Source organism: Rhipicephalus microplus, chromosome 7 (assembly GCF_043290135.1).
Source record: "Rhipicephalus microplus isolate Deutch F79 chromosome 7, USDA_Rmic, whole genome shotgun sequence".
Classification (NCBI taxonomy): domain Eukaryota; kingdom Metazoa; phylum Arthropoda; class Arachnida; order Ixodida; family Ixodidae; genus Rhipicephalus; species Rhipicephalus microplus.
In genome coordinates this window covers 29,622,128-29,636,786 of record NC_134706.1, presented here as the reverse complement: position 1 = coordinate 29,636,786, position 14,659 = coordinate 29,622,128, and the positions used below count along the sequence as shown (strand labels likewise).

At 51.1% G+C, this 14,659-nt stretch overlaps 1 protein-coding gene and 1 long non-coding RNA gene across 2 annotated transcripts; one reads left to right on the top strand and one right to left on the bottom strand.

Moving 5' to 3' along the window:
• Positions 1 to 2,054: 2,054 nt before the first annotated feature.
• On the bottom strand, positions 2,055 to 9,014 carry LOC119179309 (uncharacterized). Its single transcript, XM_075868905.1, has 5 exons — positions 8,847 to 9,014; positions 7,852 to 8,214; positions 7,076 to 7,228; positions 5,727 to 6,084; positions 2,055 to 2,506 (listed from the first exon to the last, which is right to left on the bottom strand). The coding sequence occupies exons 2-4, from the start codon at positions 8,098 to 8,100 to the stop codon at positions 5,740 to 5,742; spliced, it is 747 nt and encodes a 248-aa protein (XP_075725020.1). The 5' UTR covers positions 8,101 to 8,214; positions 8,847 to 9,014; the 3' UTR covers positions 2,055 to 2,506; positions 5,727 to 5,739.
• On the top strand, positions 3,869 to 9,209 carry LOC142767378 (uncharacterized). Its single transcript, XR_012884845.1, has 2 exons — positions 3,869 to 4,365; positions 8,869 to 9,209. It is a non-coding gene; the product is annotated as an uncharacterized LOC142767378 (long non-coding RNA).
• Positions 9,210 to 14,659: the final 5,450 nt, after the last annotated feature.

Genomic DNA, 14,659 nt, shown 5'->3' with positions numbered 1-14,659 from the left:
ATTTGTAATTTTAAATCGTGCCTAAAAGAAACAAAACCGTCGTGTGGCACAGCCTAGCGGGAGACACTGAAGCTGGATTAAGAAACATGGAGTCAATCGCTTTCTTGTATGCAGTCGCATGGCCCGCTGCTGTCATGCGCGCGAGCGTTCCAAAACTAGAGTATGTATATTACCATCTAGCCCAGATCAATTCTGTGCTGCCAACGGCGCAAGAGGAGTTGCACGTTGAGAAGCGGCGCTGCTGTCGTAGCCGCCAGTGGACCAAGTCAAGCCACAGCGCATGTGCGCTGAATGCACGCAAGCGCGGTTAATCGCCATGCTCAAACACGAAACCACCTCTCTCTCTCTCGCTCACTGTTTGTGGCATGCGAGTATAAGAAGTGTGGCAGATTGGACCAGTTGGTATGACATGACGACCAATAGCGCGAGAACAGAACGACGACCCAGAGACGGTGTCCTTCGTGTCCTCCTTGTCTCTGTGTCGTCGTTCTGTTTTCTGTTCTTGCACTCTAATTATCGTCGGGCGAGTATAAGACTCCATAATCGCTTTAGGTGGAAAAATTTTGATTCCAAACGTTTCGCAGCGTTTTGCCACTTTGGCACTATGCTATTAGTCAGTGATAAGCTTTCCATAGGCCTAAAAACAAGTGGCGCCATAAAAATTGGTTGTCGGTTCCTTTAGGGCTGCATCACGATTCAGCACCAGGACAAAAGAGCCATTCCCAAGCTTGTGGTGGTAGTTACTTACATGCAGCCAAACTGTGCTACCACCTGCACCCTCTGCCAGGATGTGTGCGAGCTGCCCCCGTCAGTGCAGAAGTGTCAAGAGCTTTACAATGGCCAACATCCCACTCCCCCACCTATACATTGTCTACATAGCTAAAGCCTGCCGTCACGAGTTCGTCCGATTTTTTCATTTTAAGTGTATGCCCACAAGTGAATGAACATTTGAAAATTCGAACGTAGGTCCTGTACTTTGTGCAAGCTCCGAAAAACTTTAGACCTAGCCCAGTCGGCGCAGGCACGAGTACACACCTTGTCACAGGAAGGAAAAAAGCACCGCCATGATGGGCTGTGCGCGGGAGTACAAAGGCTAAGGACGCAGCGTTGTCAGTGCATTTTCGAGGGGACGCGCCAATTTGCACAGCCCAAGGAGGGCTATGGCGGCGCCCAGGGAGGCGTTCATGAAAAGGTGAATACTACCAAATGGTATGCCACTAAGTTCTAGTTGCCGGGAACATTGTTTAGCGCTTCTCACTGTAAGTGTTACCGAAAACTCTATACCTTTCTTTCCCCCTTTTTCCCTTCAATAGTGCAGGGTGGCCTACCGAACTCAGCCCTGGTTAACCTCCCCGCCTTTCTGCTTATTTTCTCTCTCTCATTGGGAACAAAGAAGCTGCACGAATCTTGTATGCTTAACTCTGCTCGAAGACTGCCCGCACATGTTGCGATGCTACATCGCAAGCTCGAGGCAGGCATCACAGGTTGACTGTACGGAGCCAGCGTTCTCTTGCGGTGCACATGCTTAGCGCAAGCTATAGCACAAGCTTGCCGCGCGCGCCCTCTACCCACAGCCACCTGCAACACGCTGGTCATTACTTCCAGCTTTGGAACATTCCAGGTGGAAAATATTTTCGGTTGGATAAAACGGCTACATACCATTGAAGCCTACAAAGTGTACGCTGCTGTAAAACAGCTGAATTTAAGCTGTATTCTCGAGCAGCAATTGTAGCGTGTGCAGCACATAGCCGGTGACCGGCTAGCAGACGCACGAACGTAAGGAACTTGGTCTAGCCTTGCACGTACGTCACCTGAAGGGGCTCACATAGTTGTGCAAACATATCCTTATAAGAAGAAACAAAAAACGCAACACGCACACGAGTGATTTTTTAAACGTGTGGTGCTAATGCACGCTACGATTGCTGACCGACTCGCCCAAGCAGCAAACCATCGAACCGTACAGCTGGCCTGTACAGCTCGTCATCGAATCAGACGCACCGCATTTGGGAACAAAATTTTGTTTGTGTCTCCAATCTATGACACCACCCCGCCACTGTCCCTATATAGAAAGCCCAGAGGCCTCCCAGGCGACCTCGGCGGGCGGGGTGGCGCCGTAACCCGCTAATCTTCAACCACGGCGCTCTAGGTGACGTGTGGCCGTGTCTAAAAAAATACACTCCCGGAGTGCTGACGGGGTCATGGTCTTCGCCATCCACTGTTCACAAGACCGCGACCAGGGCCCGACGCCGTCTGGGTGGCGCGACGGCAGGCCACCATCCAGACAGCCGACCAGGGCCACTGACGACGGACGAGGGCGGGCGCACGTTGACGACGAGGTCTCGCGACTGACGGCGCCGGGGCTTCGGTGTTTGACGACGTCGCCCCTCCAGCAGTTCCCGCGGTTGCTTGTCGCCGTGACTGCTACGTGGTGCGTCCCGGGCCTCTCCGCGATGCCGGCGCCTCTGGCGCCCGTACCTTCGTGGTCCTGCCGTGGCCCTGGCTGCGCCTGCGGTTGAAGATACAAAAGTTGGATGCGCGTAAGCATTCGAGCATGCTATTCGACTGCAAGCAAAGAGTCACAAGCCTTAATTTACTGGACACTGCCGTTACATTCCGCTGACGCATATTCCCCGTGACAACCTCAGCTGGTACTATACGAAAAGCTTAGGGATGTGCAAAAAATTTCCAGCATGACCGCGGAGTGAGTGATGGTGAGTGGGGCGAGACGTCCGTCCGTCTGTGCTTCTGTGTCTTAGTCCGCCTGTCTGTCTGTAGGGATGTAGGGACGCCGCAGGGATGAGCTGCCCTAAACCGCAGGGAGCTTCGCCCCTAAAGAACGGTTTCGGCATTGCGGCGTCGGTATACCACGACATTTCTTTCAAAACAATGGAGTTGTAGTGGTCGTACAAGGCTATAGTTCATGAATTCTCCGTACCCATATTTAAGGTAACGTCGACTATGCGTTACTAGACTAGGTGTCGACATGGTGCAGATAGTTTGTTTGCTTAGTCCACATCGTCAACCGAAACCTGACTGCCGGCAAATGCACACGTAGACAGTTTAGGAAGCACAGGCGCCTTGGGAAACACAACACGTTAGTCGAAGTGTATATGACTTTTCAATATGGCTCATTGGGCAAGTTGCCCCGCCGCAGTGGTCTTGTGGTTAAGGTATTCGGCTACTGACCCGCAGGTCGCGGGATCGAATCCCGGCTGCGGCGGCTGTATTTTCGACAGAGGTGAAAACGCTGTAGACCCGTGTGCTCAGATCTGGGCGCACGTTAAAGAACCCCAGGTGGTCGAAATTTCCGGAGCCCTCCACTACGGCGTCTCTCATAATCATATGGTGGTTTTGGGACGTTAAACCTTACATATCAATCAATTAAAAATTTAAATAAACTCGCGCATCGAGCTCATAATGACGTCACTATGAACGATGCCAAACTTGGCAGCGCTTCGAGCAGCGGGCGTGCTGCAAATCCCAGAAAACAATACTTACCCCCGTATACAAGAACGTTCCTTCACTCAACGCTTCACCTTCCCTTGAAGAAAACCAATGGCATCGCCATCTATAGGCAGGGCGAGCCACTGCCTGTCAGCGGTAATCTGCGGCGGTTCCTAAGTAGCCCAGTGTCATTTTCAGCCGAGCAGCGGCGCAGTGCTCAACTCTGTCAAGTGAAGGGTGAAAGTCGAGTCGAGGAGCGATTGTGAATACGAGGGTTAGTCCTCTCCGAGCCATTCGGTAACACCAGCGTTGGTAATGACGTCAACATTCACCTCCGGCTCATGTCGGGAGATCGCAATCTCGGCCGCAAAACTGCTCCGACGCTTATCGATTACCAGAGAATAATCACGCGCCGATACGCGAAGTTCACGCGACGCGGCCGACAGCCGATTCAGCGAGCGGAACCATCGCGACTCATGCCCGCCTCGACGAGCGATGCCAAATCCTGCCACAACCGGAAACCGTCGCAAACGAAAGCGTTCTGAACTGCGCCGTCGTGATGGCACTGCAACGCTTTCATCCGTCAAGCCTATAAGCCAGTGCCCGTGCTGCAGCGAGCTGTGCTATCATCGCTCATCTAATCACCGCAACAGCGTTTCTGGTTTGTTTAGCTATGTTCACGTGTAATTTGGACCGTAAAGGCGTGCAGGTCACGTGGTGCATGCGCCCTGCGAATTCCCCTAGCGCTATACCAAGCGATCCGAGGCACCACGTTTAACGTGCATCGCGTTCCCGTCGACTGCAAAGCTATAGCATCAGCAGGCGATGCAGTCTACCGCGTAAGATTTCGTTGCAAGGTGTCTACACCGACTGCTCCTACAGTCGACAGATGGCCGACGACGAGACGTCGAATCAGGACAGGTAAGAATATCCGCTTTCGTTCAGTCTAACCACTTCGTGGTCGATAAAGGGGCTTTCTTTAAACAGTCCTGCTCGGTTAACACGCGATTAGGCCACAGACCAGACATCGGCGGGAGAACCGGCAGCGATACTCGAGTGCGATGACCAGAATGCTCAACTGTTCGAACGCTTCGCTTCCGATGTTGTATCAGATTATTATTATTATTATTATTATTATTATTATTATTATTATTATTATTATTATTATTATGTGCGATTGTACGTCCCAAGACCGCCATATGATTCTGAGAGACGCCGTAGTGGAGGGCTCTGGAAATTTCCACCACCTGGGGCTTCTTTGAACGTGTTCCCGCATCTGAGCACACGGGCCTACGGCAGTTTCGCCTGAATCGCGGAGAATGCAATCGCCGCAGCCGGGATTCGATTCCGCGACCTGCGGATCAGCAGCCAAGTGCTTTAGCCACTAGACTGCCACCGCGGTGCATGTGTTTGATTCTGGGTATTGCCAATGTTATTTGACTTCTGGTACATTCCGAATGGAGTTGAGGACCCAAACCACCTCCCCGGATCGCTCGAAAAAAAATGTCATTACGTAATTTACGCCACTGGCTGAAATTTGACAACACCAAGCTAAAGTAGCCATCTATCAACTGATCTTGCGAGCGAACCATTCGCTTGTCACCACACGGTTTGCAAGAATGGCGTGCTTATCGTCAGTTAAAAAAAGAACATTGATAATGGCAGCAATACTCGAAGTCGGCAAGTAAACGGATCGCTTTCCCAGTCATTCCAGAAATTTAAGTAAAAGTTAGGCGAAACTTCAGCTGTCGTGGTGAGTGAACATCATTAAGCTGTGGTCATTCACTACATGAGGGTAAAAACGCACAAGGGACGCTCCGGAACCTATACTGGTTCCTCGATTGGTCTGACTTCATAATATATAACGGGCAAGTCCTCATACGGTGAGCAAACTACACACTTGCACAGAGTAGGTGACACAAGTCTGTCCCACGCCTTTGACCCTGATTGATTGATATGTGGGGTTTAAGGTCCCAAAACCACTATATGATTATGAGAGACGCCGTAGTGGAGGGCTCCGGAAATTTAGACCACCTGGGGTTCTTTAACGTGCACCCAAAACGACCCTATTTCTTCGGCCGTGTTGAAGAAACAGAGGTTTACCGAACATTTGTTGATCCATGATCTAGAAACCCGCACAGGTCCCGAGCGTTTCTTGTGGTTTCACCCATTAGGCTTCGTCGACCACTAACACTCCAAAGGCGCAGTAAAATTGTAAAATCCGATGGTCTGCGCGTTGGTTAGGGTCCTAGTGCAATGAGCGCAAAACGGTGATCACGTACCGACCGTGGATGCCTATGGCGCCATGGTCGACGCTGTGGCCGCGGGCTCGCCCGCACCGTCGACGCGCCTCGACTCGTCGCCGTCCCTGAGGTTAGCAGGAGCCGGTCCTTCCCTTGAGGATGCGCCGAGGGCCATTCGCCTGATTGCGGAGATCTTGGCGAAGACCACCTCCTCGGCCTCGCCCCGAGGGACGCCCCTGTACTGGAGCCAGTTCTCGTCCTCCAGCACGGCGAGCGCATATGCGGCCGCCACGTGCACGCCCAAGTGCTTGCGCATGGCGGTAGCCGCCTCGGGAAGGTGCAGCAGCTTCATGTAGGGGCCGTCCGCACCCAACCGCCGGTACGCCTTCAGAAACTCCTGCGCGCAAGGTGCAATAAGGTTTTCTAGGGCATTCGGAAGGGGGGTGTGTAGTAGTGTCCCGATCTCGACACCACCTCAATATCTCTATTGATGTGTGGCGGCTTATTCTGAATCGATGTAGCACTGGTCTAACATGGAAGCCTAACAGAAACGCATGCACACGGGGCAGTCATATCCATCAGGTTCACTGGAGGGACCAGGAGGGGGGGGGGGGGTGTCCGCATGTCTTCACCCAGACCATACATAAAACATAAAATTTCTTTGGTGTGTCAAGTGCTCATAAAATGATCCCCCCCCCAACCCTAGCATGCACTTATGCATCGCAAAGCACCGAATATGCGTCGATTTAACGTTGTGAAGACCAGTGAAACAGCGGAACTTCGAATCAGCCATTCTCTTCACCTTCATCCAACACTCTCGCTATATTATAGCGCTTCAGCCTTGTGGCTTTTGTCTAACTGCCTCAGCACCCTCATCTTCCTCCCTTTGTCATGCCTGCTACATAAGGTATACGCTATACATCGGAAGATGACATGAAGGATACGCGAGTCGGCCGTCCATAAGGATGTATGTGGGATAAGGAGTGCGAGTACTTTTTAACTAGCACATGCGGTAGTTTCACATATAGGTTATCGTGCATAACGCGTCCGAGCATCAGACGCGTTGTACGCAGGTCGCGGATTTGGTCCCACCCAGGGGAGGTTATCTTTTAGTCCACTTTTCTTTGTTCACATTCACCTTTCGTTAACTGCGCACAGCCATCCCTGTACTTTCCTTAACATCATTGTCTGTTAATTCTCATTTATATCGTTACGCGAATCGCAAACGCTGTGTATAGACGGACCGACTGGCATCCGATCGAGGGGCAACCTGCTCGACATGTTCAGCTATTGCGGCATTCATCGCGACAAGCATGGACGTCTAGTCGCACACGTACCGCACGACACCATTACGTTTTCCCGTTTAATACGACAGCTTTTCAGCGTACCTGGAGGTGTTCGCCCTTGGCGCGCACCTCTGGGATGACGTCGAGGACCCAAGAGTTGCGGTCCCTGAGGAACTCCAGGATTAGGTGGACGTGCTTCATGCCAGCGAAGCGCCAGCCCACAGACACGTACTCCTGCACCTGCTGCATGGGGCCCTGCGCGAATGTTTGTTATAAAGAACGGTCAATACACCACTTGCACGAAGAAGCTGCAGCCTGCAGTGTCCATTTAAGCAGAACACCAGTCATAAGTTATGCCCGAATAATCCTACTCTTTTTGTACAGCCAACACTGGGCACACATGGTACACGTACCGTTCCATACACCTTCGAGTAGGAGAGATGTCATAAGAGACCCGCGTCACTACAGACCATTACAGACCGATGTCACTACAGACCATTACATTTTAAAGCAGAACACGCACTTCGAAGCGGCCCCTTAGTAATGCTTGGCACAGCACCGCCTTCGTGTGCAGCCACACGTCGGAGCGCACAGGTTACATGCAGTGCATTCTAGCACACTCCTACTTGGAACTTCCCGACTTGTTTGGTCATGTAGGCGCAGACACCACAATTTTGCCACGCTACAGGCTGCAAATATCGAAAGTAGAACACGCTCGCACCACATATGGTGACTTAGTAATACGTGGAATAATGTGGCCTTGGTGTGCAGTTCCTTCTAGGTGCACAGGCAACACATGCGGTACGGTTCCGTCGTTACTTCTGGTACATTATGCTACAGCCTTGTATAGTACATTTCGAAGTACCTCGAACGCGCACCTCGAATTGGCTCCTGAGCATGGCGTGGCAGAGGGTCGCCCTGGTGTGTGGCCACTGCTCGCCGAATTTGGAGACAGCGTCCGCCTGCTCCTCGCCGTACAGCGGCACGGGCGGAGGCTCGGAGACTCCCGGGAAGAGCTCGACCAGGTCGTTGATCCGGTTCTGGAACCAGTCGTGGTTCAGGTTGGAGCCGCGAGCGCGCGGCAGGTTGCACAGCAGCACGCTCAGGAGCACGTACAAGTCGTCCATGGTGGCCGCGGGCTCCGAGTCGGCGCACAGGGCGCGCAGCTGGCGGCGCACGAACTCGCCGTTCACGTGCACCTCGTCCAGCCAGACGCCGTCGACGTCGCTGGCGCGAACCACCTACATGTCGTGGATGTGGCGTGAAAGTGGACAGGACTATATATACACGTGCGTCGTGTCGCACGTAAACGTCGCAGTTTTGCTCTTAATCTCGCTGTAGACATTCAAGGATTAAATGGGTTGTCACTAGGGACAACGTCATGAGAAGTGGGCTTGTCTGGAAGACAACTAGCTAGACGAATGCACTTTTCGCATTTGCTGTGCTGCCCTATGCTGTTTTGGCTGTGCTCAGATATACAGGCGTCGAAAGAACCAGTTATGACCGTAACAAAGGCCTCTGAGATCATGATATATAGGCGCGGCGGAACCAGTAAGACCAGAACAAGGACCTCCGGGATCATGAGGCGCGGTTCGCAACAGAGTCCTGCCAGAGGAAACACGCGATCACCGTGAGAATTCGATGAAAGCGGGCGGAGACTCATAATTACAAAAAAACGTGGCTCTCGAACACGCGCAGCGTAGATTTCTAGTGAACAATAGGCGAATTTTTATATCACCCACGCTACTGAAGTTGCAGTCCTTCGGTTCAGAGAGCTGCAGCGAATTCTGATTTTCGTAGTTATAGTAACTCTATAGTGATATCTTAAGGCTATAATTATAAGACTAGCTACGTTGCAAGGCAGTGATCTTACCTGCTCGTACCCGTCCTCGCAGACGAGCTTGAAGAATCCAAGCAGACAAGCGACCGCGGTGGCCGGGTCTCGACCGCGCGTTACCAGGCGGACGCAGTTCGGGTCGAAGTCCTCTTCCCGGAACACGAACACGGTCTGGCGGGTGATCCCCGAACACTGAGCGTCGGCGGTCACCGCCTGGGGGAGCGAGCACGTCGAGATCATGGTCGCAGTTTCCTTCTGCAGTTTCCTGCAGTTCCTGTGTTCTGCAGTTTCCTGTGTTGAAGAATGGGACACTATATAAGGAGGCTATGGTGGACCTCTTCGCTCATTTTGAAGCAAGGATGAATAAAAAAAACAACGGAGGGATATGGTTCCGCGATATATTAAGACTCCTAAACCCGCCTATACTTTCTTTAACAAGTCAAGTACCCCGCCGCCATGGACTAGTGGCTAAAGTACTCGGCTGCTGACCCGCTGGTCGCTGGATCGAATCCCAGCGGCTGCACCTTCTATGGAGGCGGAAATGCTGTAGGCCCGAGTGCTCAGATTTGGGTGCACGTTGAAGAACCTTAGAAGGTCGAAATTTCTGGAGCCCTCCACTAACGACGTCTCTCAATCATGTGGTGTTTTTGAGACGTTAAGCTCGACATATCAATCAATTGAAAATTCAAGTAAACGCACGCGTCCAGTTCATAATGACGTCACTATCAACGATGTCGAACGTGGCAGCGCTACGAGCGGTGGGCGTGCTGCAAAACCCAGAAAACAATACTTACTCCCGTATTCACAAACGCTCCTACACTCGTGTTTCACCCTTCACGTGACAGAGTTGAGCACTGTGCCATCGCTCGGCTGAAAATGACGCTGGGCTACTCAAGAATCGTAGCAGACAATCGCTCATATGCAGTGACTGGCCGTGCCTAGAAATGGTGCTCCCATAGGCTTTCCCAAGTGAAAACCAAGCGTTGAGTGAAGGGAGATTCTAGAATACGGGGATTAGTCCTCTCCGAGGCATTCGGTATACACCACCGTTGCTAATGACGTCAACATTCACCTCCGGCTCACGTCATCCACAAAAAGAGGGCACGAGCAAAGTGAAGGTAAGAGGATAATGAAATTGGGCCATATCAATAACGTTAAAATTATAATATATAGCTGTCTTATCTCCTAGCGCCTACGTCACCACGACAGAGCTGCTTTGTCGGTGCTCTCGGAAAACAGGAGTCGCTATGGAACGAGTGGATTCGTAACGCGCAGTATATAGGTGAACAGTGAAGGCTACAACTAAAACGCAGGACTTCGCGTTGCACCGGTCTAAATCTATAGCAAATGACCAAACCGTCATATCGTGCCCAATGAACGCTCTTCCTATAGCGAGATGGAGACTGTATACCAGCATGCTGCAACGGTTATAAGTTGGCGACGCGGATTTCGACAGGCGAGTGGACGATATGAATACGAAATCAATATTTGTCGACCGGCAGACGTCGCATACGTATACCCAGGGCCGGTGGTATCCAGAAAACTGTGTTACTACAAGCAGCGACCACTTCGCAATGGTATCGTAGTAGAAGCAACCATCAAATTCAAACCACAAACAGTTATCAACCCGCCAGAGAACAACACATCCTGTTCCAGAGATCACGCAGACAAATGAGAGAGCAGGAACTCCAGATATTAAGTTCTAACACCGTCACAAATACAATCACTGATCTACACACGTAGAAGTGTGGCAGCTTGGGCTAGTTGGTATGGCATGATGATAGTTATAGCGCGAGAACAAAACGACGACACAGAGACTTCCGTGTCCTTCTTGTCTCTGTGTCGTCGTTTTGTTCTCTCGCTATAACTATCGTTATCTACAAACGTAGTCGGCGGGAGTTTTCAGGAGCCGAGAAAACGCCGCACCAACCGTCGTCTGAGCCGTACAAGCGCACCGCGGTTGCCTTTGCGAAATCCCGTTAGTCTAGTCAGACCACGTGTCTTCGTGTAAGACCACCTGGCGCCTCCTAGAAACGGCTTCTGCGCAAAGGTCGTGAGCAGCGCGCTCTCGTGACAGCGAATGCGTGAATCGAACGCATTTTCGAGCAACCGAACGCATTTAGCACTGCACACTGACCAGAGGGAGCTGCGTTTCTCGCCCTGACCCAGGAGGATCTAAAAAAAAAAAAAAAAAAAACTGCTGAAATGGAACCTCCCGCAATGCCTTGCCAGCAGAGGTGAAGGCAGCTTTTGCCACTGCCAAGATGGCGGAAACTTGCTATTTTCTGAAATGTCTCACTCAAAGATCTAGTGGCTTTGATACGTTATGTAAATGCTACGTTAGTTCTATATTAAAGGATAGTTGTTCGCGACGAAATAAGTCACAGAAACAAGTATGGATGACTGAATCTTCAAAGAACTTTGCCTCCAATTAGAGCCTCACTACGGAAAACTAGCAACTTTAAGACGCACTTGGAGCACTATGTGACCTGAATAAAAGTTTCCACATTACATTCGTTCGCGTGCGAGGGAAACGCTTCGTTCTAGTAATACCCATAGTAATGCCCCTAGTAATACGGCTGCCATCTTGCCAGAGGCACGGCTTCACTCATAGACTATGATTTCCACTCCAGCAATTTTTTTTAAAATCCTCCTTGGCCCTGTCCCGTCTCAAGTTCGCTGACACTGCCCATGAAGGCTGTTTCACATGCTGCGATTGCAGCGAAAAAAAAAATCGTTCCCATCGCTCCAATCGCTCTGTTCGCAACCGTCGCTGATGGCCGTTTCGTTTCACATGGTCCGCGATTTTCGCTCTGCGACTGGAGCGGCGAGTTCTTGCCACCGCTAATTGTAGCAGGCACAAATGTAACGTAATAATATGTGCATTATGATATCACGGAGTTGCCGTGAACGGTAACGAAGGGCCCGCTTGTTTCGTCATTTAAGAACATCTTCCAGTCTGAATTCATTTTAAAATGCACAGCATCGTCCCTTACCAAAACGAACACGTCGAGTCTATTTCGACGGCTTGGTCGGGCCAGCCCTATTACGACGGGTCCCGACCAAAAATCGCTCCGGCCGCTGCGATCAGAGCGAAAATTTCCAACATGTTGGAAGCTCGCCGCGGACCACTGCGGCGGGAGCGAACAGCCCCCCCCCCCCCCTCTTTTTTTTTTTCTGCTAGCGAATTCGCAGCCTGAGACTCGCTACTTTTTGTGTCATGTGAAACGGCCTTAAAGAAGACGCAAAAAAAAAAAATAGACGCGCGCACGCGTCCCCCTTGTAGCCCGGCCACAATCTGCCCATTCGTGCAGGAAGTGAGACGCGCGCGTCGCATTTTCACAGACGCCGTCCCAATGTTGCCGTCTTCGTCCGCTATAGGCTTGGCTTTCTGGCGCTGTAGTGAAATTAAAATACTCCACCGCACGGTGCACTTCTCATGTGTTGAACGACTGCAGGGAACTTACGCGCCTAAACTCTCGCCCGCAATAACTTTTAGTCCGAATACTGCGGCGGGGACGTGACGCGGACGAAAGGAACAGGCTGGGTGCTCAGGTTAAACGGCATATTGGGCCGAACTTGTGGCCACGTAAAAGTAAAGTCGGACTACAGCAAGACACCAATACTGATGGCGGCGAACAGAACGTCGGCCGGCGCTACGCGGCGGCATTTATACATGTGTCGTCGAATATTCCAGGCTTATCACTGGTCTTCGCGCAAGCTGTAGAATAATCTCGAGCGTTCGTGCCTCGCGGGTAATCTTCACACAACGACCCACAATGATTGAGAACTTTCTCGAACACTGATTGAGGCGCAGTTTGCACTGAGCATTCCTTACCCGCAGGCTTTGTGGGCGAAAACCGAATCAAACAAAAGTGAAAAAAAAAATGCCGCCATATCCACGAAGTGAATGATGATGAGTGGGCGAAGCTCCGGAGGTAAACCTGGTAAACCATGAATCCTCCGTACATTTTGCCCACTCGATTTTATTGCAACGCTCCCCCTAGCGTACGTCGCCGCACTATATCGAACGATGACACGCGCCATATGTGGCATCATTCCTATTTTATAACACCTCGCATCTTTCATAATCAACTACACGTACCGCCGTCTAGTTTATAACATCTTGCATCTTTTGGACGGACGGATGGACGGATGGATATGGCTGTACCCTTTAGATCGGGCGGTGGCTAGCGTAATACTTAGAACTGAACGAGAGGTGGCTACATACAGGGGACGCACAGCCCACGCCTTAAGGAGCTTCGCTCCTAAAACGCGTGTGGCGATATGTAGTTGCGTGCAGTGTACGAATGCGTGACGAAGCCATGCGTTCCGAAGGCCTATATACGAGGCGACTGTTGCTCGACATCTCAAAGAACGTTGCCGTGTCGCATCTGAGCAATGGTCGGAGGAAGCAATGTGCGGTAATGAATTAGTCTGGATTCGGCATGCTCCCTTCGTTAATCTTTGGAACCACGGGGAACGGAATATAACTTTAAAATTTTCACCAGTGACAAACAACTTCATTGCGTTCGTTTGAAGAACGTGACGCTCTTCGTCTCGAAGCTTACGCCTCGGCGTTGCCTAGCGAGACGCTACACATGTAGGCTACGGAGATTCCAAGAACGCTTCCAAGAAACAGGTTCATACATACCGGTGCAGCACTGGCCAAGAGACACAAAACGTGTACTTTTCTTTCATTCGTCTCATTCGTTAGAGCTGTAAAGCTGTATGTATACGGCTCCAAGAACACGTGAGCCATCGTCAACTATACCCTCAAACAAGCTGTACCCTCTGTAAGCACGAACATGCAGATATGGCACATATTCCATGGCAATGCACGCAGGTCACAGTAATATACCGAGAGGACAATAATATAAAACCTGACCTCGAGGAGCATTGGTCAAGTGCGCTGACCAGCTCAGATCTGCACCACCAGCGGTGGGCAATCCAGCGGGTCCGGACAGCGGTGGATAGGCTACGCCTCACCGCACAAAACGTCGGGGTGGCCTGAGCCCGGGCCGGTAACCCTGGAGGGGTTTTTTTTTTCGTCCGTCCGTCCATCGTCAACCGTCACTCAGTAAACGCATCTAATCCCCGTATTCATAAACGCTGCTTGACTTGAACTTGACTCGACTTCGATGCAGCACAAACGCTTTTCGAACGCGCTGTATTTAAGCGCTACGCAGACAACACAAACGCACAGCCGCGTTCGAAACGCGCTGCATTGAAGGCGTTTTCAAGCAAAGTTCAAGTCAAGCAGCGGTTTCTGAATACCGGGGTAAGGACTCGCCCGTATAGGGTACCTTTACCGACAATGGTATACGATACGAGCTCGGGCTTACCTCGAAGAAGGAGTCTCGCCACAGGAGCTGACGACCCAAGCAGGAGAACAGTGAAGCAGTCTCGCTGGTTCGGGGTCCTCTCGTGGAATGGCTACGATCCCGGGTCGATCACAAGCCACGAACGCGCTAGCTGCGTGGAACGCGACTGCAGGAGCGACGCTATGGCACAGCCGCCACAGCGAGTGACCGGCGCGTCTACTTGAAAATGTTGTCACTTACCCACTCTGGGGACTTGGCTCAAAAAACAAAGCGTAGCGAACTCTTTGTATGAGCATTACAACAATGTTTATGAGTGAGTTTATATTTTAAAATACCAATAATGCAAGAAGCACCATACAAAACGAGAAAAGGAGAAAAAAAAAACAAAAACAAAAAGTAGCTTTTATAGATTTTGTGCAGACCACACAGCGGCGTCTACTTCATCTAACCTTTTTAGAATCCATGCGTTGAAACACTTTTTGATGCGGACACTCATCATAAACTCCTTAAAGTTTGTTTGTTTGT

What these genes read in the sequence shown, in the direction of transcription:
- LOC119179309 (XM_075868905.1), bottom strand. Translation starts at nt 8,100, where the DNA reads ATGGACGACTTGTACGTGCTCCTGAGCGTGCTGCTGTGCAACCTGCCG. An exon ending in TGCTCAGGAGCCAATTCGAG is followed by an intron (nt 7,229 to 7,851) that starts GTGCGCGTTCGA and finishes ACATTCGCGCAG; the next exon opens with GGCCCCATGCAGCAGGTGCA. An exon ending in CCAAGGGCGAACACCTCCAG is followed by an intron (nt 6,085 to 7,075) that starts GTACGCTGAAAA and finishes CCTTGCGCGCAG; the next exon opens with GAGTTTCTGAAGGCGTACCG.